The following is a 27,997-nucleotide window of genomic DNA, read 5'->3' on the forward strand; positions in this document are numbered from 1 at the left end:
TGTAAAACTAAGTCTAAAAAATAAATCATGATAAAAAAACAACACACTCAACTCTATATTTTTAAGGTTAAAAATTTAAATTTTAGCTTGTAAGTATAAGAAAAAGTGAAAAATGACGTTGCATGTACCCAAGTAAAAAAATAGTAGACAACTACTCCATGCAAATGAAGATGCCATTGAAGGAAATGTTGTTCAAGTTCAGGCCATCTGACGATATACCGTTCTATTATCCATTTCACATTATAAAATATGTCGATTCTATCTTTATTAGCATACATATAAATTTATATAAATATAGTGAGAACTCATTTATTAGCATACATATAAATTCAGTTAGAACAAGAATATTTTATATTTTTATAACGTGAAACGGAGATAATAAAATTATTGCTGGGCCGATTTGGCCTGCAAGCCCATAAGAGCCCACCAGGCCTTGGCCGAGGACGCCACGGCGAGTTACTTACCTCGCTGGCCTTGCAAACGGCCGCACCGCCGATACCCACCACCACCACCCCCCTCGCCTGAGCCGCCTCCGCCCGCCGGCCACCATGCTGCCGCCGGCCGCCCGCCTCGCGGCCCGCCGCCTCGTGGGGCTCGCATCCTCCTCCGCCTCAGAGGCCGCGGCGCGCCGCCTCTCCCCGTCTCCGGTCAGTTCCCCTCCGCCCTATTTTCCCCCCAAATGCTTCTATCTTTGCTGTTCGTCGCCGGACTTACCCCCACTCTTGATCTCCTTCGCGGGAACATTCCGTCGCAGATCTCCTACGCCGCCGCGGGTTGCTCCTCCAGGCTGTTCTCCACGGCGCTTAACTACGTGAGCCCTCCCTCGGATCCGGTGTTACGCTACCCTGATCTGTTTGTTTGTCTGTGAGGATGATATTGAGTCGGGATTTGTGGGGTGCTTCTTGTGCAGCACATCAATTCGCCGGAAAACAACCCCGACATGCCGTGGGAGTTCACGGAGGCCAACATGAAGAAGGTGTTGTTCGTCTTGTTCATTCTTTTCTCTGTGATTTATACATAGGACTGGACCAATGGCTAGTTTCGGAGTGATTGTCGCAGACTTTGGGCTCCATCGTTTCGCAGTTGCAACTGCTTATAAGCCAAAATTTGAATTTTAGAATTTAATTTGAACTTGATTCGTGGTTTTCTCATCGTGGTTTGTTTTACATATTTCGCTTTTGAGTCGCTATGTACATGTATATAAAAGTTTTACCTGCAAATTATTTTTCATTCGCAAAAACGCGTCTTCTCTTATTCCTCCAAAAAGCGAAACGATGGGAGTCTTTGTTCAGTTTTGTTTTTGGGTGTTCAGAAATGGCTGTTAGGGTAGCATTTCCAGTGATTTTATGGAGTTCTTTAATTGATCACGACTATAAGATAATATAATCTTACGTTGGAGCTGTTTGTTGGTTATTTGAGAGGGGAAGAACGTTATTTATCATGTAAAACCTTAGCAGAGGGCAAATCCGCGAATGTAAGAGAGAATTGGGGCATAGTGTTCATTGTATTACTTTGACATGAATTTGAGTTTTGTGAATGCAGTTAACATCTATTGTATGAGCTATATTAGTTATTTGCCTTAAAGCATCTACTTCAATAATTAATTCAGGTTAATGAGATATTGTCTCACTATCCAAGCAACTACAAGCAGTCTGGTATTATTCCGATGCTTGATCTTGCCCAGCAGCAGCATGGTGGATGGGTGCCTGTTGCAGCAATGAATGCTGTAAGTCCATTTTTCATGAGCTTTTGATGATTACCTGTTTTAATGTGTTATTCTGTTTTCGATACTTCCATGTCAGAAACAATGAATCCCAACATTTGTTAGTTACAACTTACAGTAACTATAGTTTCATTGGACTAGCGGGCATTCTTAAATCAAAACCTTATTGCCCTACTTTATCTGTACTCACTAGGAAATTAGGAGCCTTACTAGTAAGTAATGCATTGGCGATCACAAAAGCGGATTTAACATGTTAGTTGAAATATTTTTATAATTATAGTTATAATTGAGTTAATCTTTGCAGCACTAGAACTATTAATTAGCATTGTTACCATGAGTATAATAGCTTACGTTAATTTTAGATCTTTTGTACATACACCCAACCACCAGGCCACCACTACTGCAGTCCCATAGAGCATTTCTGACAATACTACCTTCATGCTGACTTTCAGATTGCTAAAATCGTTGGAGTTGCTCCAATCAGAGTATATGAAGTTGCTACATTTTACACAATGTTTAACCGGACTAAGGTATGCTTACATGACTCTGAATTTTATGCTTGTTACTCCCTCCACTTGTATCTTTTCACCCTGTTTTGACATGTAGGTGGGTAAATATCACCTTTTGGTGTGTGGAACCACACCTTGCATGATTCGTGGTTCACGGGAAATTGAAGAAGCCTTGTTAGATCATCTTGGAGTTAAACGGAATGGTTCGTATTATTCACATCTCCTATCCTGTTAACTAAGAATAACACTTCCTGATTTGTTACCACAAACTTTGTCCTGTGTTTCTTTTGCAATCTCTGTGATGGCATTAATTTTTCTTTCATTTGCAGAGGTGACCAGCGATGGTTTATTTTCTGTTGGAGAAATGGAATGCATGGTAACTTCGAGATCTATAATTTTTGTCGTTTTTGATACCTGCAAACAGGCGTTCTAGTTGAGTTTTACGTGTTTAAATAATTAAATATAGCCAATAGGAATGGTCTGTAGGATTTTGTTGGCAAATGATTCATTGTTTTAGCCCTAGTGAAAAAGTTATACACAAAGCAATCTTTTATTCAGCTTGTGGTTATATGTTCACAGGGTTGCTGTGTGAATGCTCCCATGATTGCTGTGGCCGACTATTCTAAAGGTTCAGAAGGTTACACATACAACTATTATGTAAGTATATGTATTTATTCGTACCATTATCTAGTATCGGAGGACTTTTGGATATGCGATGGGAATTTTAGTAGGAACAGGACAGCACTTATAAGAATTAGCAACTCGTGCATGCTCACATGTTTAGAGTAAGTTCATGTATATGAGCAAAATGGAACATTGTCATTGAAGAGCCTGAACTTGCATGCTATAGGCTGCTTGCTTCTATACTTATGTCCAGGTGGCATTGGAAAAATAATGCTATTGTGACTAAATTTTGTTACTACACTTCCATGCTATAGCCATACTGTGGCACTAAAAACACAGAGGAACACAAATGTGCTAACAGAGCGATGAAAGACAAGGCAATAAAACTTGACAAAATTGTCTACCTTTTTCTGATAGATATTTCCCATTATCCCTTTTTCAGGAGGACCTGACTCCTAAACGAGTTGTTGAGATTGTTGAGATGCTGAGAAGAGGAGAAACCCCTCCTGTAAGCTTGTCTTTTACTAAATAAGATTATTTTGATATTTTAGCGACAAGTTTTACTCGATTTGATTTTCTTGATATCAAGCCCTACCATTGGTTGGAGTTTGGACTATGAACTGATTTGATGATTGCAATAACTTTTTCAGCGTGGCACACAAAACCCAGAGCGGAAAAACTGTGGTCCTGCTGGAGGGAACACCACCTTGCACAGTGAGCCGAAGCCTCCACCATGCAGGGATTTAGATGCTTGCTAGGTTTGCTTTGAATTACAAGCACACAAATAAGTTGGGTCACACTACGTGGTGTGGAAACTGCAACAAAGCAAGGAGACGCGTTGTTTGTATTCTGATCCTGTTTCGTTTAACGATGGTTACCTCTGCCAGCATCTTTTTTCGCTCTTTTTGCACCATCACAGAAATGGTACATTGATAATAACAGTACGTTATTTTGTCAGGTGACAAGAGGCGGCAGTGGTAAAAAGATTTGTATTCGATTTTCGGCAAAGATAAACATCTGGACATTCACTTATTTGGCATTTTCTTTTCAGTTTCTGATGAGTGGTAGTGCCCATTTAAACACATCATACGAATGTGACATTGCTAATACTAGCAGTTTGATCGTTTAACAGTTGTTCATAATTTGAGCATTAACGTTGCATCCATATCCAACTAAATTACTCCAAGGGCCTGTTCTTTATATAGCAGATGGATGAAACTGAAGTTGATAAGAGAGAGAGAATTTAAAAAATGAAGAGAGTTGACCCCAAAGATAACTCTATACATGCTCCAAACTAAATGCATGAAATACATAACTGACTAAAAAGATATAAAAATTTATTAGAGTTAACTTTATAGCTAATCTACCTTCAATATGAGTTTATATAAGAAAAGTATTCAAGTTCTTATAACTAACTTATTTTACTTGTTAACTCCAATACGGGTTTATAGCTATTAGTTAACTCCACCATCTGTTTCATTCGTTGCATGATATAAAACTTTCTAATCATATCTATATTTATATATGTGTTAATGAATTTAGGCACGAATATAAAATATATACATAATATATAGATTAATCTAGTTAAACATAGAAAATGTTATAATATAGAAAGGATAGTATTAAACTTGTTTTTAGAAACCATATATATATTACTAACTTCACCTAAGTATACCATCAAACTTGATCGTACGCCGTATAGTATCTCCATTTTAGATCGTAAGACTTTTTAGATTTAACTAAATTTATTCATATATCTATATATATATGATTTGGATATGTGTTTAGATTCATTAGTACATAAGGATGTGTTTGGTTCGTAAACGAGGTGGGTTGAGTTAGATCTGTCCCTGAATTGTATTGTAGGACGTGTTAGTTTTATTTTTCTGTTTGGTTGGATGGATGAGTTGTATCCTGTTTTTTGGGAGGAATGAGATGGGATTGGTTGGACCTGTTTTTGTTTGTGAAGGAATAAGATGAGATAAAGGTTATATCTCATATCCAAAATAAAATATTAAATACTAGAATTAATATATGAATAACATAAAGTAATTGAATGTATATTTATACAAATAATATATTTTAAGTAAATTTAATAAATAAAATAGACACCCCTATATACGTTATGGTCATCCTGGGACGGATCCGTCCGATCGTTTTGAGGTCCAACCCATACCACCCAGCCACCAACCAAACAGAATGATTGATGAGTCGGCTCTATCCAAACTCATTTCATCTCTAAATGAATTAGACAATCACATCAAGTAAGCGAGGAAATACTCGTTATTATTTGGCGTTTCTCTTCGTCACCCCGCCGTCGTCTTCCCCTAAAACCCCTACCATTTCCCTCGCAAAACCCTTGTCGGCTCCAGGCTCCTGCTTTGCGCGCAAACCCTAACCCCACGCGCAGCCACCCCCACCTCCCATGGCGCGCTCGAGCTCCCTCACCGAGGCGGAGGCCGGGATCACCTGCTTCGCCTCCTCGCTCCCCGGCTTCCGCGGCGTCCTCAAGCACCGCTACTCGGACTTCATCGTCCACGAGGTCGCCCGCGACGGCTCCGTCGCCCGCCTCACCTCCTTCGATCTCCCCGACGAGGTAAGCCGCCGAGACCTTCGCCGACTCCCTCCCCTTCCTTCCCCGCGGCCATTAGCACGCGACTTCGCGGATCGTGATCCTCGATTTCACCGCCAACTTCGTGTTGCAGTGCGTGGATGTGAATGAGGAGGACAAGGCGGCGCCGTCAGCCGACGCGGACCACTCCCAGGCGCTGGAGTCGTTCCGTGAGCTTTGTGGTGATGCAGACTGCGAAGCGTTGAAGGGGCTTCTCCAGAAGGCTTCCGCGGGGGGTGAGAATGACGTATCACCTGTTATTCTCTCGCCGGATGCTGATAAAGCTCATCGATCGGTTGGTTTGATCCCCAGCTTCTGGTCGTTTTTGTTGTTGAGGTTTGTGCAAACATTGTGATTTTGGGCGTATTTTTGGCTGTAGGAGGTGCACAACTTCTTCAAGATAAGTTTTAAGTTTTTGGTCACTGACACAGTGGAACACAACGATGGAGTTCAGAGATGCATTAGGGTGCGGCTGGGATCAGGAGGTAGGGATGGGCGAAGTGGTGGCGGGAGAAGTGGTGGCGGGAGAGGAAGAAAGAGGAAGAACATGGGTGGTTCTGATTGGAGAGATGACAGGCCATTTGATAGCAGAGGCTCAACTAGCTGGCCAAGCCATGTCGGGAAGTTCCTAAGGTGATGGCATTCGGTTTGAATTGATCCCTTTTGTTGTTCTGATATATTTAACTGGTCTTTGCTTCGAATGTGTTCATTTGACTTGCTGGATACAAGACATACAACTATATGTGTTAATTGGCTAAACTTAATAAAATCATCTGATGTATGTTTGTGCTTTTCTGAATTTGTACAAGGAATATCATGTTTGTTTTGTGTCTGATTTTGCTGTTGACTGGTGTTATAATTGGAAATGTCATTCTTGTGTGCTGGCTAGGTTTCACCTTTGTAAAGAGAACAAGGACACACAAGAAGCGTTAGGAGTAATTGGGAAAATGTTAGGACTTCAGGTATGCCTCAGTTGCAAACACATAACATTGTGTTTGTATTTCTACTGAACGCTTGATTTATTTACTTCCCTTTGCATTCCTAGTTGATCTATACCTTTTGCAGTCACGCTCATTCGGGTTTGCAGGGACAAAAGATAAACGTGCTGTTACAACACAGCAGGTATTTATTCCTCGTGTGCATACCAGCTCACTTGATTTTCTTTACATAATCATGAATCATGTTTTTGTAAAATTTGTTTCAGAAGAAATACTGGTTTAGTTCTGATTAAAGGCATGATTGATGGTATTATGATGTTATAACCAGATAAGATAGTAAAGGGAAACCGCTCCGGTTTGGAATACTACATGTGTTGTCTTCGAAAGGAGTTTGTTCAAATGTAGCTAGAAGATCACTTATCTTTAAGGGTTTGTTCAGTTAATCTGTTACCCACGGCTGTTGAAGGGGATCTGGGGGAATTAATTCAAATATCCATGTGAAAGAGATTAACCAATTAAGCCCTAACTAGTACTATTCTTAGTTTTTAGTACTTTTTTCCCTTTTGTTTGTATTGTTGGCTTGACTTTTATCTGTAGCCTACTCCAGCTTGCTTGAGACTAAAGGCTGGCGGTCGTGTTGTATTTTTGCATGATGATTTCCATTCTATCTGATAGATTTGATTATTTTATTTCACTCCTGTTTCATATCTCTGACTCCTTGCATGTAATTATGTTATCTTGCAATGGTTATTTTTCTGATTGTTTCCCCTTGTTAGGTGACTGTTTTCAAGGTGTCAGCGAACAGATTGGCTGCACTTAATAATCGGCTTTTTGGGATTAAAGTTGGAAACTTCAGGTAGGTGATAAAATACAATATCCTCTTTATAGACATCATTGCAATATAATTATACCAAATGCTAATTCCTTTTGCAATCCTTTCTAGTTATGTGAAGGAGGGACTTGTTCTTGGTCAGCTCATGGGAAATCGATTTACAATTACTCTGAGGTACCTTTTTCTATCCTTTTAGTTTAATGAACAAATGTTCTCTAGTGCACTCCTAAAGAATAATTAGCACTAATCATAGAGCACATACGGGGCCTAATTTGCAGTTACGCATTACTTCACTACCAACAGTTCTACATTCCACATGCACGAACCTCTTTTTTCTTTGTTTAAGAAAATAGATCAAATGGAGAGCTGATGCTTTCATGCGCTTCCTCAGGGGCGTTGTTGCGGAATCAGAAGATGTAATAAAGGCTGCTGTGGAGGGCTTAGGAAAGAATGGATTTATCAACTATTATGGTTTGCAGGTATACAATGCCAGGACATTTTCTTCATTCTTCAAAACCTAACTATGTTTTATTTCTGAAGCTCATCAAATTCGTCTTTTTTATTGGTTAGCGTTTTGGAAGCAGTTCAGTACCTACTCAACTTGTTGGTGCTGCTTTACTTAGAGGAGAGTGGAAAAGTGCTGTAAATTTGATTCTTGATCCAAGGGAAGGAGATATCCTTGATTTATTTTATCCAAGCAGGAATTGTGTCTATACTTGTGCCAACTTTTGTTCACCATAACTTAGTATTCCGAACAGCGAGATGACATAAGGGAGGTACGTGAACATTACAAGGAACATGGTAATATTGATATGGCACTAAGGAACTTCCCTCGACATCTTGTGGCTGAGAAGGCTATTGTAAGTATAGTTTTTGTTCACCACATAACCTGGAATTATTTTAAACGGTGCCTTTTCTATTCATGCATTGTTTCTGTTGTGTTTGGGGAAGTTAAAACTAATATTCTTTCATGCATTGTTTCCAGCTTCAATGTTTGAAGAAATGCCCTGGTAACTATCTGCAAGCATTAAAGAGTATACCAAGAACATTACGAATGATGTATGCTGTTTATTTTTCTTTATCTTTTCATGTTTCTTGATGTTGATGAGTTAAGGTAGATTTGTCTTGTTTTGTTTCTATTTTCTCAAAAGCTAGGTAGATTTAGAATATAAAAAATTGTATTGAAATTATTATAGACACTAGTCGAACAGTAGATCCGGTTTATCTACTAGTTGAGAGAAGAATTGTGCATTTGCATTTAGTACCATTTGCTATATTCATGCTTTTATATTACCTTAGTTTCTGGTGTGTTTTGTTGAGTGATTCATTAACCATCGTATTTTGTCTATACTTCTTATTTGCTATTGACGCTTTCATGAAGGTATGTTCATAGTTACCAAAGTTACCTCTGGAACCATGCTGCCAGCACCAGAGTTCAAAAATATGGTTAGTGCACTTCATCCTTCTACAGCTACTCAGTTTTAATTGAATCATGATGTAGTTTGATATTTTTCCTTGTATGGCTAACCTGGACTTTTTCTTCAGGTGTGTTACAGTTTTATATGGTGAATTTTTCTCCACCTTTTCCTTATGCTAACTTGTGCACTTGACAGGCATTTCACAAGTTGTAGAAGGTGACTTAGTTTATACCAAAGAAATCATTCCTGGAGAAGCAGCTTCAGTTGATACTTCAGAACCTTATGATGACCAACTAAATTCATCTAATATTGATCTATGTTCTGAGACACTTCCAGAAGAAACAATCCAGTCTGTGAAGGTTTGTAATTTGCAGCAAGCTATGTGGTATACATGCTCATCCACAAAAAATCCTAATCATGCACTGCCATTTCTCGTGCAGATAGTTGATTTTGAAGATTTATCAAAGGGGGTCTACTCATTTGAGGATGTTGTCCTTCCTTTGCCTGGGTAACGACCAATTCCATGACTATACATTTATTTATTATTTATATCGAATCACCTTGAGTAAATATATCTGTTATTCTTGTTGTGTTACTATGCAGTTCACAAGCATTATTTCCTGGAAACAAAATTGCTGATATTTATCATGAAATGGCTAAAAAGGTACTACTATCCTACAATGTATTATAGTTTATTGAGGTATTTTCTTGCTTTGGCAGGAACTTGCATATTCTTGAATTTCCTCTACAATCCTTCAGTCCCCAAATGCAGAATTCAGATATTATAGGTTATTGGTTGCTGTATATGTTAACTGAAACATGCATTTGATTTCCTTACGTTTGTTGATAAATGGCATACCACAATACTTCTGTAGTGTCACAGTTAATTGGCTAATATACTATGAACTACACTATATGTTTTAAAGGGAAAGGTTATATCCAAGAAATAGGAATCATATTGATGATTTTCTTTCATGTCTCAGGATGGTATTAGCTTGATAGAGAATGCACATGGTGTCAAGTAAGTTGCTTTATTTCACAAAGGAGCCTCTAGAAGGCGAAACCTTGTATTCTCCCTGTTCCACATTATAAGACTTTCTGGCCTTGACTAGATTTATTTGTGTGCTAATGAATCTAGACACATACAAAACATATATATTGATACATGGATAAATCCGAGAAAACCCAGAAAGTTTTATAATATGGAATGGAGGGAGTATATGTTTTATGACAAGCTTTAGTTCTTTGTTATGATATTATAATATATTTCATATTGTCTTATATGTTACCTTGGATTGCCTATTTCAATTTGCTACTTTGCATCCTAACTTTTATATTGTATGATGCAAACACCATTTTAAAGAGAATTTTCAATTACAAACATGAAAGGAGGTTATCGGCGGGTGTTCCAGCGGCCTATTGATTTTGAGTGGTATGTATTATCCCATCGATTTTTCACTGCATTAGATGACCAAAATCATCACTTTTTTCTTAATATATAAATTCCAGCCATCCGCTAAAAATACTTTGGTGTGACTGTAGGGAACTCATGACTTACACAGATGACACATCATCTTTAGCAGAAACTGATTTGGACATTCTGTCCAGAAACAAACCTACAGAAACCAAGGAGGTAAGTGAGACTGAATCTAGTGGGATATTGAGTGCTCAGTCACACGATTCGAAGTTGGCAGGGCCATTGGATAGCTCTATGCCAGGTAGCGAATCTGGTGTAGTGGAGGACAAATCTGTTGGGAGCTCAGATATGTTAGCCAGGAAAGTGGCCATAAAATTAGCATTTACTTTACCAGCATCCTCCTATGCTACAATGGCTATTAGGGAGTTGCTGAAGACTTCAACCTCGGTATGTTTCTCAACTAATAACATTACTATGCTATTACTACAATTTAAATGCAGTTAAATGGACAATGTTTATGGCTTTATGCCTAGTTACGAATGCTTTGACTGCACTTGAGAATTCCAATACATTTAATTATTGCAGTTGCCAAAAGTTTTTATGATGAGTAACTGGGCACGTTTCGAAATCAGGACATTAGGAGAAAATATTGTTGTATATATATGCGATTGCTCTAGCATGTTACATACGTTTCATAATTACATCATGGCTGTCTGCAGGTCTCGTATCAGAAAACACTCGATTGTTAATTTTGTTGCTAACATCAATTCTTTATGGGAAATCTACCATGTCGCATCTTGGAGTTGACATAGATATTCTACATGAGTAGGTATGGTCTTTGAAGGCTTTGTTTTCGTGTAATTCTTATCTCGTGGCACTGAGTTTATTAACCTCGAAGTCCTTATCTGATCTTGGCAGCTTGAAGTGCGTTTAGCAGTCAGTTCAGATCAATCGGCAGCTTGAAGTGCGTTTAGCAGTCAATTCAGATCAGACGGCATTCAAATGCCATGATGCTCCCATTTTGGTACATACACATGTACGTTTGTGGGGGTGAAAACATATTTTGTACTAGAACTTGTGGCATCCATAATAAAGATTGTGAACCCTTTTAACCAAACAGGGAAAAGATTGAGAACCCATGTGAGGTTTCATGCTTGTCTGGGTTTTGAATTCTGATATGCTGTCCATCAATAACCGAACAGCAAAAAGAAGTTGAAACAGTCAAATTTGAATGTGTTGCTCTCGAAGAGCCGAAGTTCCTGGAAGCGCGGGTCGATTGGAGCACAGGCGCACAGGGACGGCAGCTGGCTGCACATTTGACGCGGCCTGACGGTGAGCAGCCGAGCGCTGACTCTCGAGGTTGCAACACGACGCGACGCCAGTCCTGTGTCCTCGTGGGCATACAAGGCGGTTCCACAGGAATGTCCACTTCCACGAAACTAATCTGGTAGAGAGGTTGTGCCCATTTGAAACAGACGAAATTGTGGATGATGGATGATCTATAACTTCTTCTTTAATTTCTGGCACCGTTTAAATTTATTTTTTAAAATAATATCTCAAAACTCAGGGGGTGATAGTTTGCTTATTCAGGGAAAAGCAAAATGTCATTTGCAATAAAAAGTAATTTTTGAATAAAAATTTTATACAAGTGTTTTGTTAGCAATCTAAAAGCTAAAGATAGAAAATAAATTACGATGAGAAACTTTTAAAATCTAATATAAATGTTAAAAATTCAAATTTATAAGTATAAGTAGAATTAAGAAAATTGGGCTATTGATTTTCAAATGTGACGTTGGCATGCCATAATCTATTTCCATGACAAGGCAACACGACTGGTGTGGCCAAACGGAGTAATTTTACCTATGAACAGCTTGTTCTTTAACTTGTGGAACCTTTTTAATATTTATTTTTTAAAATAATTTATCTTAAAACTTAGTTTTAAAATCTGACGCTCATACATCCATATCTTTTCACTTCTGCTTATAAGTTAAAATTTAATTTTTTTAACTTTAAATTTATTTAAATTTAGAGTTGATTTTAGAGTTTTTTCACCGAAGTTTATTTTCTAGCCTTGACTTTTAGATTATCAAGAATACATATATAAATTTCTTATTCACACATTATTTTTTATTTACAAATATATCGCCAAACAATTGCCCTCACAATCTATTGCCAGGATAAGACACCACCTAGTGTGCCAAATGGTGTAATCTTCGAAATAAGTTTGAACAATTTGTTTCTAAAAATAAATATTAAAAAGATTCCATAAGAAAAATAACTCGATGATCTATTGGTTGTAAGTTTAATTAATATTGCCTAATATAAAGCTAACTGATAAGTAAAAAAGTAATTTTAACTAATACTGATGTTTTTTAAGAAAAATCATTGATTTAAAGCGTGCCACAAATAATACGCACGATAATTCAAACAGAGCTGAAAATAGTTGAACCTGATTTAGCTAGAACCTTAAACCGGTAGCTTGCTTATATTTACCGTATTTCTGTCTACCTTGGAAATAGATGCAAAATAATTAATGTAAGGCCGAATACTACAACACAACAAAACACTAGAATACTAGATGTAGCCTGTAGGTGCATAACTCATTTATTATAGTAACTGGTTACCAGGTCCGCAGTTGCTGCTAGCTCTCTACAGAGACAAGATGCAAATTTGGGATACAACTCAGTATACAAGAAGAGCCTAAACATCCTGCACATTTTCAACCGGCCAGAAGGACATGCATAACCTAAAAGGATTGATTCAATGGTGCCTCCAATCTCAGCTCCAAAACAACGCTTGGTGACAATGACATGTTCTAAGTCAGGTTCTGGATCTTGCGCTTCAGCCACAGGGCCCGGACATCACCACTAAGCGAGACAAATATTTCCCGGTTGCCCGCCTGGAGGAACACATCTGGGGCTACCGATTTCTCCACCTGCGATAGCTCGACCATGCCGTTCAGTATCTGGACGCATCTTGATATGCTGTAGCTGTCTTCTTGCTTGGACAACTGCCAGTCGTGATTTGAGTTCTTGTATTCCCCGGTGTCATCAATCACCCGATCGTTGCTCTGCCTCTTGGAGCAATGCCATGAGCGAGGCTGCCACTGCGATAGCGCCTGCGGGAACATGTGTGTATCTCTGTTTGCGGCTCTCATATGTGGGGGAGTTTGCTGGAAGGAAGACTCCTTTGAAATTGGTGATTGCAGACGAGGTGAACGCTCCACTACAAAGTCATGTTCATCCTCACTGTGATCCAGATCTGCGCCGGTGTATAAAAAGCGCTTACTTTCTTCTGCCATTATGCCTTCTACACAAGGGGAAGGTGAATTAGACAATATACGAGACCAGACATTCCATTAACATAAGTGATGATTATAAACTTGAGTGAGCCATACCATTTTTCCCAAAAGGATTCCTGCAGTCCTCACATCGGCAAAACAAAGAGCAGCCAGTCCCATCCTGTTCATGATAATTTTAGTTGAGAATTTTTTTTACTCAAACCTTTAGCAAAGAGCTTGAACTAAGATGAAACCTGGTAGCAATCACAGTATTTCTTTAGGCAACTTGATTTCTTGCAATTGCAACCTCGCCTAGGCGGAGTTGAAGAAGAAGAATGGTGAGCATCTTCCTGTAATGAAAACACATTGAAATTACTACTACGAACCAAAGGAAATATCAAATATTGTAGTATCAGCAAATTCAGTGAAGAAAACAACCACCGCTTCAGCATTTGTCTCGGATCTTCGATTAATTTTCAACGACATCCGTTTCTGTCGTGAAAGAAGCACCTTGCGAGTGGTCTGCACTGTTTCGGCATATGCGGCCTTGTTGAAGCATGGCTGGCATCCACACTTTTCAGAACAATAACCTCCACCAGCAAAACACGGGCAATAGCTGCATAAGCAAGCGCTTCAATATCAGTCTTAGTTCATCAAAGCACAAGTGGCCAAAAAGGCAGAGATACAAATCAATTTAAACACATCAAAATATACTCATACTACTGATATTTTTCATGTCCATAATATTTGTAGTAGAAAAAAAATCAGCTCCCTGAAAAGATGGAAGAACTAGGATTCCATAGTAGCTTTTGTAGGTCAATAGCAAAGTTGTAAAATGTCGGCCATAAGTTGCACATGTCAAAGGAGTACTAGAGGTAGCATACAATGGGAATAACAATAATGCAATGGTACAAACATATAATATTATAACAAATCGAGCTATTCCTATGAGTCCTCAAAACAGAATGAGGGATGAGATTTCGGTTATTTATATTTTATTCAAATTAAACACACCACACGAAGCACTTAAAGTAGACATACAAAGTGAAAATAGCCGCAATCCATTCAAACATCTGCACTATGGAACCCAACAACAAAGGGGTTTTTGAACTGCAAGATAATATCTAGGGTGTGATAATTAGTCAGGTGATCATACCCGTAAAGCAACACACAAATCTCTCTGTCTATTCTCTACTAACTAAATGGATGCACATAGCTGCAACAAATCGCATGGTACCAAACATATCCATTTCCTCTCCCCTGAACTAAATGTCTAAACTTCTGAAGAATCGTATGAACAGAAAACTACCCGCGCGCCCTGAGGCATACCCAACAAAAACCAAGATAATCAATCCGAGGTTTCTTACAGCTTCAAGCATCTCGACTTCTTGCAGGCGCAATGCTTGCACCCGTTCCCGTCCGCGCTCTCCTCCACCTTCTGCCTGCCAAAGCACAAAACCCAACCCCCGCACCCCAAATCAGAGCATCAGATCACCGGGAAAGCCAGCCACCCACGACGAGGCGCGCGAATCAAGAAACCGAAGCGGCGGCCCCCAGCCCCGGGGCGCGGATCCTCACCGCTTCGGGGTGGGAGTGAGCGCCAGCTGGTTCATGCTGCAGGGCTCCGCCTCCGCCACCACCACGGACACCGGCTGCGGGGCCAGGGGCTCCACGGCCGCCGGTTGCGGGGGCATGGGCGGCGGCGGCAGAGGTACCGGCACCGGTACCTGCACCGGTGCCGGCGGTGGCGCCGCCGGAGACGGCGGCTTGACGGAGATCGGGGTGGCCTCCATGGGAGGAGCGCGAGGCGAGGGGGAGAGGGGGGGGGGGGGGGTGGGCGCACGGGTCCCGGGTGGGAGGTGGTGGCCCTTTTAGACTGCCGGTGGGGCCCACCTGCAGGAGGATCCTCCTCCTTGTGGGGTTTGTTTTTCTTGTGTTTTCTTCTCCTGGATTGGAAAAAAAAAGGCTCCTTGGTTTGGTTTCAGTTTTGTTTTTTTTTAAAAAAAAGGCAAAATAGTGTTGGACGTGTGTCATGTTTGGTAAAGGTTTAATTTGGGAGGTTGTAAAATTCTGTACGTCTCTGATATCGTGTTTCTGATAAAAATAGGTGACTGTATGAGTTTTTATGTAAAAAGCTAAATGGTATATTTATAAATAAAAGATAATTTGAAAAAAATGGGCTGAAAGGCAATACGAGGAGTTACAGTTTTGGATATAGAATAGTGACGATTTAATGGTTTTGTTGTGAGAATATGGAGGCTGTTATGGTTTGAGATGGTGTTCTTGATAAGATATTTAATTTGTTGCTAAAAGAGAGGACATTCGACTGCAGGCAGCAAGGAGTGTGTGAAGGTTTTTTGCGTTTTTAGATGATGTTTTTAATGAAATTTAATTTGTTGCTAAAGTAAGGTCATTTGACTAAACGCGTTCCTACCGCATAGGCCACTTTTTTTTTTGGCTCCAGAACCTTCATATAATAATTAACATGTTGAATTTTGTACCATCAATTTGATTTAATTCATGACAGGACTACTAGTTCAAATTAGCATAGTTTTACTTTGGCAGTACTACTTTTGTGCCAAATTTGTCTCTGACTTCCTCTTCTTTTCTACAGTTTATGTACACATCTTTCCTCAAATTTTATGTACTTTTCAAACTAATTGAAATAAATCTCCCCACTAAAAAGAAACTAGTAGCTTTAAAAGTGCTTGCTCATCGGACAAGTGTTTCTTGTACTTCAGTAAGAAAGCAGCGTGTGTCATCACGTTACTTCGTTTTTAGAAGAAAAAAAAAAGCGTCATAAAGTACGGTGTTTACTTCCTTTCTTAAAAAAGGTTTTTAATCGATGGAGTATGAAACGTAGCTTACAATGCAAGGCAATCTCAAACTCTTCGCCTCACAAATTCCATGTTTAAGTTAATTAAAACTAAGCGAACCGCACTAGTTGGAGGCTTTTTCACTAACGCCTAGCCCATCACAGAAGCGTTTTCACAAAGAAATGAATCTAGTATCACAAGGTTGGAGCGGATTAGGTTTCTCTAGTTTTAAAGTCATGTGGTAGACATATGGGTCCGGCGAAGCCTAGGATCACGTATCACTGACAAACCATACCTTTGCAGAATTATTAATAAAGATCGATACAAGAGCTCCAAACTATCATTGATATATATGATTTTTTACGTCATTGGTTTTTGATATGTTTATTAAAAAAGACTATGTAATTATCCTTTATTTTGTTATAATTTATTTATTATTAAAAATAACTTAAACGGTTAAATACGACTTATACTTTTATATATTTGTAAAAAATTGAATAAAACAAACAGACAAACGTATATCCAAAATAAAAGTTACGCACATAAGCATCAAAGGAAGTTAGACTTTTATACGTGTTCTTAGCGATTTAAAAGCTCCAACATCAATCCTAAATTTAAGGTTAAAAATTTAAATTTTGGTTTATAAGCAAAATCAAAGCGAAAAGACAGAGGTCCAGTAATTCTATGATTCGATCATTTCAGAAAGCTATACCTGTATTTTGATGACCTACATATGCCACTTTCTGAGAAACAGTTGTGCAAAATATATATATATATATATATATATATATATATATATATATATATATATATATATATATATATATATATATATATATATATATATATATAATGAAAAGACAGAAGCTATTCCTGTCAGTAGAGAAGCCTTTGGAGAGACATCATAGAGTGAATCCGACCATACAACTGTAAGGTCCCGTTTAGTTGGGAAAATTTTTTAGGAGAGACATCACAATGACACGTACGGTTATATATTTGAAGTATTAAATGTAGTCTAATTATAAAATAAATTTCAGATTCTGGCTTGAAACCGCGAGACGAATCTTTTGAGTCTAATTAATCCGTCATTAGCACATGTTGGTTACTGTAACACTTATGACTAATCATGTACTAATTAGACTCAAAAGATTCGTCTCACGATTTCCCCATAAATATATAATTAGTTTTAATGTTCATGTATATTTCATGTTTTGTTTAGGTGTTTAAAGATTTGATGTGATTGTTTTTAGGAACTAAACATGACCATTTCTAGGAGAAGTTAGATTCAATTCTAGATCGGAGTTTCCATATAAGATACAATACTTTAGGAATACCGTATCTAAGTTACTCCAACATTGTTCCCAGCACTGTTCGCAGATGATCCGGACCCACAGAAGTTATGTTCCGATTCTTCAGAACCATGCCGGTGTGTCCTATCGAAAACAAGGTCCTCAATGCTAGTCAACTGTTTTCACAGCCTATCTACATGCTCCCAAAACATTCTGTTCATGTCTTTGAGCCCACCTGCTTCATGAGATTCAGCAACCCATTGTTGCCCCCGAGCTGCTTCAACAATGACTCAGGGATGACATTGTTAAGCATGTTGGTGTTTCGTCTCAGAGAATCTAATTTGTTCGGTATCGCCGTCTTAAACTTGCTACACACCTTGGCCATTTTCTTGTACTCTTCGAGCATGTCCGTCACATCTTTCACGGCCCTGCCAGATCCTCGAGCGATCCGGATAATTCGTGACGCGCTCATCAGCTTTGGGTTTGTGCTGTCGAGTTCTGAAAAATGCAGGGAAGAGCCAACTAAGTTTCGCAGAAAGGGTCTCGATACAAACAAAGTTTAACCTATAATATCTCACCTGCATCTGTCATAGAATCCATAATTGTCATGTACCGCTTAATCTTTGCTTGGCTTTCCTTCTCGTGTCCTTTTGGCATCAGTTCAGAACGAAATCCCGGTAACATAGATAAAATCTGCAAGAAATAATTAGGCAATGCATGATTTAAAGTCATAAGAAACATCTCCCTATGTTACTTTGGCTTTGAAGGCGGAGGATGTCTCATTCTTGATGTTTCAAATACTAAAATGAAAATTTACCTGTCCAATAGGGCCCGTGTTAAGAAGATTCTGGAACAGCTCGTAGAATAGTCTGAGAGTAAAGGTTCCTTCTGTCAGTTTCTGCAAAAACTCAGGTTGCTGATCAGCAGGCATGGCATCTTTGATCTTGTTCACCAGGCCAGACAAGTCTCCCATACCTGACAGTCACAGAAATTATGTAAAGCTGGATAGATAGCAAAATGTTATATATTTATTATTTACCAAATATGTATTACTAACCTAGCAGACGACTAACAAATGGTCTCACATCAAAAACCTCAAAATCCTCAAGGTGTTCTCCAGTTCCAATAAATATAACAGGGCTCTTTGTAGCTGCAACCCTGGAAAAGAAAAGGGATGTCAAAACTGGCTCCTCAGAGAACATTCACTGATTTACTTGATTTACTCAAAAACAAGGATATCCACCTGTTTTCTATGATAACAAATCCTAAAACAAGGTCTGGGTATTCAATAACATAAGATGGAGCAGCAATTTTCTGATAAACAAGCATGCATGGATGGCATATGACTTGGTAAATTGAAACACAACTACACACAGATTATATCCTCACTGGAGGGGAGAAAACTATTCAAAGAATGCCAACAAAGGAAAATTGGCAAAAAAAAAAAACACATCAAGTGACTTAGAGTGGCCGGCTAAGGCAATTTGGAAAATTATATTTGGCACAAACAGTATTATAAAAGGAAATAGCAGGAGGAGATTTATGTAGGAAAGTATAGTGATACTAACGCGCTAAGTGCACCGCCTCCTTTCGCATGACCATCCAATTTTGTAACAATCACAGCACCAACAGAAGCACTCTGTTTAAATGCTTGTGCCTGATCAAACGCTGCCTGGCCAATGCTACCATCCATCACAAATATCACAAGGTCTGGTTTCTGCACAGAAACGCAAGTTAAATTCTCAATAACAGTAGACCATAATTGAATGTCTTTGTGGGCTTGTGCCATTGTAAATACCGTCGCTTCTGCAACTTGACGCATTTCTTCAATGAGTGCAGCCTCTTGCTTGTGGCGCCCGCTAGTATCAACAATGATGAGATCAGAATTTTCTTTCCTGAACCTCTCCACACCCTCAACAGCAATTTTCACAGGGTCCGATTCCATGTAGCTGCAATGGCAACAGTTTTATTTAATGTCAAATTTAGCGAAGTAATTTAGATACTAATATGTAATAAAGGTGTAGCAAACCTTCCATAGTAGGGAATCTTGGCCTTTGTAGCATTCTGCTTTAACTGATCAAAAGCACCAGCTCTGAATGTATCAGCACAAACCAATGAAGGTTTAAAGCCCTTCCCCTGGTGATAACGGGCATACTTGGTACAGGTGGTGGTTTTCCCAGAACCTACAGAAACATAACGTTGTGAAGTGAACACCGGGCATTAAATTTATATTGCAACCCCAAGAAAGCGACAGACAATACACAAACTTTAGACAATGGGACCTACAACTAGTTTCTGAAATGACTGATCAAGCCTGAGATGTGATATCTACCTCTACATGTGAACATATATGCGAATTTCCTTGGACGTAATACTAGAATCTTCCTATGAACATAAATGAGAATTCGCTTCGATGTAATACTAGAATCTGAAGTTTTGTTGTTATCTTCATGAACTATTGAACTAATGCACAAGAAAAAATAGATTGAGATGCAGATTTGGATGGTCGCCCTTTCGGCCTTCCCGGCAAAAAAAGAGAGAGAGAGAGAGAGAATGTCTTGTGGCCTATAAATACATCTCCAACACCGAGAAAACTAATCATTAGAAGCAAAACCTTGGCATAATATCAGTCAATGAAGGTTTGATTTCAGCAGAATTAATTCAACCAGAGGAGTCACAAACATCAGCTAACCTTCACACATTCACAAATCACAACACGCTTGAAATCAGCTACCAGTATACCGGTAAAGAAACCGATCTAAGGTTTGACACTACACCTAGATAAAGTGATTGGTTTAGTACTAAACCTATGTTAAACGGGTCGACAAGCAGTACGTCGAGGCGGAGAGTTCAATTCACCTTGCAAGCCGACGAACATGACCACGTTGGGCTTCCCCTTGGTGGGGGCGAACGACGGCTTCCCCGGATCCAGCATGTTGCAGAGCTCCGCGAAGACGGCCTGCAGGACGAGCCAGCAACGCAGACAGACAGCATCAGTAAAATTACCGCGTCGTCAGGTCGAGCTCGAGAGAGGAGCGCGGCGCGCGGCGCGGCGGCGGGAGTGACCTGCTGTATGATGCGGCGCTTGTTGGTGCCGGCGGCGAGGGCCTCGAGGTTGACGGCCCTCCTGACGCTGGACGTCATGGCGCAGACCGCCCCGATCTGCACGTCGGACCGCACCAGCGCGCGGGTGATCTCGTTGAGGCACTCGGTGAGCGCCCGGTCGTCGACCACCGTGGCGTTCGCCATCTGCGCCAGCGCGCGGGAGATGCTCCCGCCCAGCTGCGACAGCACCATCTCGGCAGCGGCGGCGACGTTCCCCTTCCTCCCGGCGTTCGTGGTCGCGCCGTGCAGCCCGTGCTGTGTTTCAACCGGCGACCGAGGGTTTCTCCTCCCCGTGATCCATGGGATAGATATAGAGATCGGCTTGCATACAGTATCCTGGCCCGTTACGTAACAAAAGTACGAATTTCCTTTTTTATTTTTTCAGGGTAATATATTTTTACCCGTATCGGTTGGACATATGTAGTTATTTTATTTTAAGAAAAATTGAGAACTTAGCCTGAGCAGAGTATTTAGCCTATTAAATAACCCAACTTAAAATTTATACTCTTATAAAGATTTAACCATTTAAACCCATAGATTATTACTTCAACCAGTACATACCAAAGTACTACATACCAAATATTAAGTCAACCAGTACTACATACCAACGTGTTTCACTTTCTGGGTGTGGTTACGCGGAATCCGGCCTGCTCCCTCCCGTCACCGTTTAGTTCGTAAAATAAAATTTTTTAAGTGTAACGCCGTCTGATGTTTGATCGGACGTCAAAATGAGTTTTTGACATGAATAAAAAATCGAATTAGCACTGGTGAGTTACTGTACTATTTATGACTAATCATAAACTAATTAGACTCAAAAGATTAATTCATCTCACGATTTACCCTAACTATACAATTACTTTTCTTTTTCATCTATATTTAATGCTCTATTTAGGAGTCCAAAGATTTGATGTGATGTTTTTAGGAAAAAAATTAGAAACCAAAGAGCATCTCCAAGAGAAGGCTAATATTTTACTTTTTAAAAGTTTGTATTGGGTTCATTAAAAAATATTGGACATCAAAATTACATACTACTCCACAGAAATATAAAAAGTGAATAACTTGTATTAGAAACACATATTTTTGCCTCAAATTCATGATACATGTGAGCTAATTTTAGGCATGTGTAAATATTATAAATATATTTGGTATTCTGTTGGAGATATGTTTTGTAGCACAATTGCTAAATTCAATTTTAGAAATTAATTTTAGGCCTCAAGTGAGACAAAATCGTCCGCTCTCAATTTGGAGCAACGCCCCCGACCGACGTGACCTAAAGATCAGGAAGAGAGTGCTCGAGAACGACCTGGCTTGAAGGATATGCGAAGACCAGCACCCAAATCTTTTTATTTTTTTTATATTTGTAAGTTTAAATTTAAATATTTAACCGTTAGCTTAGGTTATATAAATACGTTGTTTGACTTTTTTTCATAAAAAAACTAAGACCGAAAAAACAAACCTTGATAAAGAAAACACTTCGTAATCAATTTTAAATTTAAAGTTAAAAATTTAAATTTTAACCTGTAAACAAAAGAAAAAGATAAGACGACCGTGTCACGGCCGAGTAGACTGTCAGCGGGAGGCATGACGCATCGGTCGTGCTCGCGACGCCGGCCTTTTCTGGCGCCCGCGGGCTGGCGCGCCAATGGCCGTGGCTGCCTCCTCGGCATCTCGCGGTTCGCGTTGTGGAGGACTTGAAAAGCTGCACTGCACTGCACCCGAGCGAAACCGCGGGAGGAGACGCGCATCTTGCACGGACGACCGATGCGTACCGGCCGAGCTGGACGTCCTAGGCCGCGTTGTGGGAGCGTTGGTTAGTTATACGGCGAAAACTTAGTAATAAATTAATATATAATTAATTAGTTATTAATTATTAAAAATATATAAAATAAATTAATATGATTTTTAAAACAATATTTCTATAAATTTTTTTTAAAAAAATAGATGTTTAGCTGTTTAAGAAATGTGCGCACGGAAAAAAGAGACTAAGACGCGGCCCAGGTCCCCGTACGCCGGGCGTGTACATGTACGTTGCACACGTAAAGACAGACAGGCAGACAGTGGTTAATCATGCTACATCTTTTCGCTAAACATAAGATAAAATTTAAATTTTTAACATTAAACAAAAAGGATCAAGTAACTAGAAAAGGAAAATGGCTCGCTGCAATGCATGGGCTATGCTGCTGTTGACCCATCATGTTACGATCAACGGATCTGAAAGACTTGTAACATGTGGAGATTCAGCAATCTCACGACCCGACAGAAAAAAAAAAACGCTGCATTTGCGAGTTGCGACAACAGTAGCAGTCTGGCTCTAAGCCGTGTACAAAATCGACGATAATTTATCATTGCATCACCGTGTTGTCGTGATAAGAAGTGCGGCTACCGATGCAATATGCTCACCACATACACCATAGTGAATTTGGGCGCTAAGTTGTTAATCAAGATTATACTAAAAGATGTTGATAATGAAAATACGACTGGAAGGACAGCCAGGACAAGGTTCACATGCCTGCGACAGCAAATTTAACGCTTCGGCGAAGCAGCATCGCCGTTTTCTGCATCATCGTTGAAGCCGCACGCATCCCCTTTTCTCTTCTGAGCCTGATAGTGCACAGAAAAACGGGTTATGACTTTCCCGGCAAAGTATATATGCACAGTGATTCAATGAAGGTGATGCGATTAAAATCAGGAGCACGACGTTTCAGCAATCAACCTAAGCTAAGTTGTTGGGGTCAGGTCCATTTATCAAGTGTATGAAACCAGGCATCTGACTTTCTAGTATATATCTAAGCTATTACGCACCCCAACGATCTTTAAAGGCATCATCATGTAAGGACTTATAAGAACAAAATCATTGAATTTTTAGTACTGTGAAAAGCGAAGCTAGTACAATGGTGTGCTCCACAATCATATGCTTGTGCTATTTGTGAGTTTTTTTTAGAAAAAAAAGAAGAAGCATTCTTTGCATGTGTAGATGGCTAATTAACCATGTGTGGTCACATATACAGCTTTTAGATTTGTGGATAACTTTTTTTGCATTTTTATTTGGATCTTATAGTCTGTTTATTTGTCATCCATCAGGCAAACTTTGGAGGGAAATGGCTTTGTGGTCTATATGCTCAGAGGCGGTAGGGGATGAGCTCATTAAAGACAGAAGAGAACAGGATGGCATTGAGGATGCTATGAAAGGACATATGGCATTCTGCATGATGGCACTGTGACACTGTCAAGCCCAGTGATCAGCGTGGTGGATGGCATGAAGGAGATGCTCAGAAAGAGGTCAAAGGGTAAGGTTGCAATAACGTCAAAAGGACACCCATCCTAAGTTGGTGACAACTGACAAGGTTTCAAAGTGAAAAACATCAACAATGGTGTTTTTAGATACAGGTGCTACCAATGTAACGTTTCGCTCAACCTACTCAACAGTTAATTTACTAGTATTACCTTTCATATTCGCTGGCAGCATGTCAAGTGTAAATACAATTTGGTCATATCATATGAACAAGTTTCAAGATTACCGCATTTCTGCATGAATGTCAGGAAACTTCGTTGACAATAGATATTATAGCTTTTATGACAGCATACTATAGCTTGTACTGCGTTTCTTCACAGCTCTAGAGTATTTACTCAGTGGTTTGTTTCTCATCTAATTCATTGACAGGGTCCATGAATCTATGACATTTAAAAAAAATTGCAATCATCCCTTGTGTGACAAGCTGAAATTGTAAGAACATGTTTTGTCAAGATGAAGATGCGATACAACTAAAAATACCAGGCTAGGGGGAAATTATGAACAAATGAGCCTGGTAAAGGTACTTCAAAATAGCACCTTCTACTGAAAAAATAGACCGATGCACAGATCAGTGACAGATATGTATTAACAGATAGGGATATGCTTAATTGAAAATTGAAGGTTTTTTTATAGATAAAATTAATAAAAACTCTGCATGCTTATGCTAAAATGGTTGAAAACATAGGACCTGCTGCCAGCAGGGTGCAGAGGTATATTCAGAAGTCAAAATCCTAATACTGTTAAAATAATCAACGGAAGTATTGAAACATACCTGTACCGCTGGCCTGCTTGTGCTGAGATCCTTCAAAGTAACTAGAACAAGCCCTCTCCTGCATATGAAGGTTTTTGTTACCAGTAAATGGTAAATACTAAAATCTAAAACACAGGGCATCTCCAATGGTAAAAACAGTCACCGTAAGTCCAAGCATAGTTCCATAATCTAAACCAATACAAGTAAAGCAAGATTCTCATAAATAAGAATATTAAGGTTTTCAGCGAACTTACTTAGCTCATCTAATGATATACTAGCAGCACTCTCACCAGATTTAATCAACCGAATCTTACCTGTACACATAAGTATATTTCCAAAGATAAGCTATTACAAAAATGAGGACAATCAAAACAAACAAATAGGTAAAAAATAGCTAGTATCAAAATCAAGCAAATGCAGTATAATTAAAAAAAAATAGTAGGCTGCTGTGTCCATTTCTCTAGCAGAGTTATGGAGTTACCCATGCAAATCGTTCAGATGTGGTATATTCTTGCTATAAAATATTACTGCCACAAAGTTTAGTGCAATGACAGATCAACATACCATCACGTCGAAGACAAATCTCTGGTATATTTTTCACTTGATCATTAATGTTGTCATTGTAGACTCTAGTTTCAATATCACCCTCAACATATACTGCAGAACTGAAATAAGGGAAGAACAAGGATGATACCAATCACAGTGAAAACGAATTCCAAGACAAAGAACTAGGAAATTGTACATGGTTGTATGTAGAAAAAACAAAGGGGTCTTCTCATTGAAACCACATACTTCTTCACCAACTTCTGAACAGCAAAAGCACCTAGCTGGTCATTATGAACAGCTATCCGATGCCACTGAGCTGGCTTTGGCAGAGTATCATCCCCTGCTAACCTCTGGTCAAACATGCCACCAGTTCCAATGGTAAAAACAGTCACTGTACGACCATTCCTTAAAATTTTCTGCACAGGCACTTGTCCAACTTTACCACATATTATAGCCTAGAAAATTGAAACAATCAATTAGTATCATAATATGCTTATCAATACCAAGAAACCAAGTATCACTTTCATATTATACTTATACCCTGTGAACACCACGGAATCCCCAGCCCTTCTTGGGGTCTACGCTTTGAGGTTCTAATTCTCGCCTTGAATCTGTATAATCACCATCATCTCCTATGTCATTCTTCTCATCAAGATCAGAAAAGGAAACAGTAGAACTCCAAGCTTGTGATTTTCTGCAAAAATCTACAGAGACAAATATTTAATCAAACTTAATCCTCAGTAAAAATCTGAGACTAACAATAACAAAAACCAAGTGGAACATTAAGACAACAATGAAAAATAACCCACCAATTGGTTTTCTTTGCTGTTCTAAGACCCTCCTCAAGCCTTTCAGCAATCCAGTGTTGAGAGCACTCATGGTAAATCTACACACATTGAAGGGAAAAAAGGTTAAATATTAAAATCATAAAGTTATCAGCCTATTCCTCTAATGAACTTAAAAAACAATAGAAACATCAGAGTCATCAACTTCATTCAACATTTTCCTGATAGTAATTCTATTATCATAAGCAAGGTGGTCGATCCATCCTACAAGGTTGCAACACTGCTTGGATCGGAGTAGTAGTAACCAGCCACACAAGAACGAATACCACCTAACATCTAAAGTTTGCATGGATCAAATACGCAAATGATGGAAGATATACTTCTGAGACATTTGAACAAACACCTTGCAAGCATCCCACACTGGCCATTCAGGGATCAGGGCTTCAGGCGCCAGGGGCGTATCTAATGTGGGACATGTGAATTCAGTTGAAACCCCCAAACTTTTGGGAACAAAAAAAACTGTTATTAGCCAGATCCAGAAGAGAACCTAGGTCAATGCAAATTCCAGAAAAAAAAACGTCGCCATGTCATACTCTTGAACAAATCATCTCATCAGAAATTACTTTCCTACATCACAAATTAATTCTTGATCATATCTATTACGTCATGACATACTAAAGAAAATTGATAGCTAGGTTTCGGGTTTCCTTACATTGGCGACCGATGATGACGGAGGATGTAAGGACGAGTTGTAGCTGGCCGATGGGAGAAATGGAACGGGGAAAAGATCCCGGCACGCCCTGCTGCTGCTTGCAGATGGGAGGTCGCGCCACTGCTCGAGCGCTGATCGGGAGAGGGGGGAGGGAGCGTGCAAGAGAGAGAGAAATAATGAGCGTCGCCCGCGCGCAGCCTCCCTCGCGAGAGTCTTTTACTCCTATGCGTTGATGGTTACCTGTGCGCCATAAAAAAGTTTGTAAGCACCTGTATGCCATCGACCTAACTCTTTTTTACCTACACGCCATTTTCGATGGATGGAGACTTAACGGTGTCAAATGGGAGTGTAAAAAGACTATTTTGCCCTGGTTAGTAAATGAATGATAGAACTAAATTTAAAACAGTAAATAAATATGGAAAATCAGAAAATAATTTGGAAAATGATAGAATTAATTTTAAATCAGGAAATAAGTAATAAAAATTATAAATCCGTAGAAATTCACGAAAATTCAGGAAAATTGGCTTATAAATCCGGAAAATTGTAAAAAATACAGGAAAATTCGTAAATAAATCCAAAAAATTCACATTCGTTAGAAGTTGAATCAAATTCAATTCAGTCACATGCATTTTTCCTGAAAATTATTGCTGTTCTTGATTGGCCTCGACTGAATGGATGGATTGATTGATTGCTGCAGATTTGATGCATGTGTTCTCGAAGCTGCCACGTGATCTCAACTTCATTCAACTTCGTGGCTATTTGGATCTAGGGACTTTTTTTAGTCTCATGTCACATCGGATGTTTGGACGTTAATTAGGAGTATTAAATATAAACTGATAACAAAACTAATTGCAAAAATAAATGTTATTTCATTAGACAAATTTTTTAAACCTAATTAAGCCATGATTAGCAAATGTTTACTGTAGCACCACATTCGCTAATCCTAGACTAATTAGGCTCAATAGATTCATCTTGCGAAATAATCCAAAGTATAAGGTGGGTTTTATTAATAATCTATATTTAATACTTCTAATTAGTGTCTAAACATTCGATGTAACAGGGACTAAAAAAGTCAAGAGGAAACAAACATGCCCTTCATCGATCACATAAGCGGCATTGGCTAGAAAGCGTATGTATTGTTAACTGAAGAACAGTGCCTATCCATCATTCTCGATTCGTCCTTAGCTGATAAACAAAATGGCTCATCACACTGTTGTGGTTTTGTCAGATTTGCAAGGGCGATGCGAAAGGGAGAATTGTTGTGGATACCCGAGAGGAGGAGCTTGGGCGCAAGGGGGCGGCGGCCTGGGCGCACGGCCGAACGGGCTGGCCGGCCTGGGCGCCGGCTG

General features: G+C 39.3%; 5 protein-coding genes across 10 annotated transcripts; 2 read left to right on the forward strand and 3 right to left on the reverse strand.

The window, feature by feature from the left end:
- The first annotated feature begins 510 nt into the window (after window positions 1–510).
- On the forward strand, window positions 511–3,895 carry LOC102718744 (NADH dehydrogenase [ubiquinone] flavoprotein 2, mitochondrial). Of its 2 annotated transcripts, XR_005811892.1 has the most exons (11): window positions 523–647; window positions 755–811; window positions 911–976; window positions 1,610–1,726; window positions 2,176–2,253; window positions 2,330–2,435; window positions 2,562–2,608; window positions 2,812–2,889; window positions 3,299–3,364; window positions 3,507–3,729; window positions 3,815–3,888. XR_005811892.1 is itself a non-coding variant. In XM_006655407.3 (10 exons), the coding sequence occupies exons 1-10, from the start codon at window positions 549–551 to the stop codon at window positions 3,612–3,614; spliced, it is 822 nt and encodes a 273-aa protein (XP_006655470.3). In that variant the 5' UTR covers window positions 511–548; the 3' UTR covers window positions 3,615–3,895. The 2 variants fall into 2 exon arrangements, 1 of the variants encoding a protein (XP_006655470.3); XM_006655407.3 differs by having other exon boundaries at window positions 511–647; window positions 3,507–3,895.
- A 1,196-nt stretch (window positions 3,896–5,091) lies between these two features.
- On the forward strand, window positions 5,092–11,591 carry LOC102722960 (pseudouridylate synthase 7 homolog). Its single transcript, XM_040524336.1, has 20 exons — window positions 5,092–5,452; window positions 5,562–5,762; window positions 5,847–6,100; window positions 6,357–6,429; window positions 6,533–6,589; window positions 7,182–7,261; window positions 7,349–7,411; window positions 7,629–7,716; window positions 7,808–7,910; window positions 7,994–8,097; window positions 8,223–8,296; window positions 8,619–8,683; window positions 8,851–9,014; window positions 9,096–9,163; window positions 9,259–9,319; window positions 9,639–9,676; window positions 10,019–10,087; window positions 10,198–10,519; window positions 10,792–10,901; window positions 10,991–11,591. Exons 1-19 carry the CDS (start codon window positions 5,282–5,284, stop codon window positions 10,819–10,821), a joined length of 2,085 nt encoding a protein of 694 aa, XP_040380270.1. The 5' UTR covers window positions 5,092–5,281; the 3' UTR covers window positions 10,822–10,901; window positions 10,991–11,591.
- A 1,065-nt stretch (window positions 11,592–12,656) lies between these two features.
- LOC102719019 (CRC domain-containing protein TSO1-like) lies at window positions 12,657–15,189 on the reverse strand. Of its 3 annotated transcripts, none has more exons than XM_040524085.1 (6): window positions 14,931–15,189; window positions 14,720–14,794; window positions 13,791–13,968; window positions 13,607–13,702; window positions 13,470–13,533; window positions 12,657–13,381 (listed from the first exon to the last, which is right to left on the reverse strand). In XM_040524085.1, the coding sequence occupies exons 1-6, from the start codon at window positions 15,143–15,145 to the stop codon at window positions 12,888–12,890; spliced, it is 1,122 nt and encodes a 373-aa protein (XP_040380019.1). In that variant the 5' UTR covers window positions 15,146–15,189; the 3' UTR covers window positions 12,657–12,887. The 3 variants fall into 3 exon arrangements, with proteins under 3 accessions (XP_040380019.1, XP_015692774.2, XP_040380020.1); XM_015837288.2 differs by having other exon boundaries at window positions 13,794–13,968; window positions 14,931–15,166; XM_040524086.1 differs by having other exon boundaries at window positions 12,657–13,378; window positions 14,931–15,166.
- A 2,182-nt stretch (window positions 15,190–17,371) lies between these two features.
- Window positions 17,372–20,846, reverse strand: LOC102699405 (signal recognition particle 54 kDa protein 2-like). The gene is made up of 9 exons (XM_006654560.3): window positions 20,524–20,846; window positions 20,317–20,416; window positions 19,487–19,640; window positions 19,256–19,406; window positions 19,026–19,174; window positions 18,515–18,615; window positions 18,275–18,432; window positions 18,036–18,150; window positions 17,372–17,955 (listed from the first exon to the last, which is right to left on the reverse strand). Exons 1-9 carry the CDS (start codon window positions 20,752–20,754, stop codon window positions 17,675–17,677), a joined length of 1,440 nt encoding a protein of 479 aa, XP_006654623.2. The 5' UTR covers window positions 20,755–20,846; the 3' UTR covers window positions 17,372–17,674.
- A 1,780-nt stretch (window positions 20,847–22,626) lies between these two features.
- LOC102699686 (single-stranded DNA-binding protein, mitochondrial-like) lies at window positions 22,627–27,995 on the reverse strand. Of its 3 annotated transcripts, none has more exons than XM_040523787.1 (10): window positions 27,918–27,995; window positions 26,649–26,888; window positions 26,340–26,436; window positions 25,961–26,037; window positions 25,692–25,855; window positions 25,398–25,606; window positions 25,170–25,270; window positions 24,860–24,919; window positions 24,627–24,684; window positions 22,627–23,163 (listed from the first exon to the last, which is right to left on the reverse strand). In XM_040523787.1, the coding sequence occupies exons 3-9, from the start codon at window positions 26,348–26,350 to the stop codon at window positions 24,668–24,670; spliced, it is 639 nt and encodes a 212-aa protein (XP_040379721.1). In that variant the 5' UTR covers window positions 26,351–26,436; window positions 26,649–26,888; window positions 27,918–27,995; the 3' UTR covers window positions 22,627–23,163; window positions 24,627–24,667. The 3 variants fall into 3 exon arrangements, with proteins under 3 accessions (XP_040379721.1, XP_040379722.1, XP_040379723.1); XM_040523788.1 differs by having other exon boundaries at window positions 26,340–26,483; XM_040523789.1 differs by lacking the exon at window positions 26,340–26,436.
- Window positions 27,996–27,997: the final 2 nt, after the last annotated feature.

This window comes from Oryza brachyantha, chromosome 5 (genome assembly GCF_000231095.2).
Source record: "Oryza brachyantha chromosome 5, ObraRS2, whole genome shotgun sequence".
Taxonomy (NCBI): Eukaryota; Viridiplantae; Streptophyta; class Magnoliopsida; order Poales; family Poaceae; genus Oryza; species Oryza brachyantha.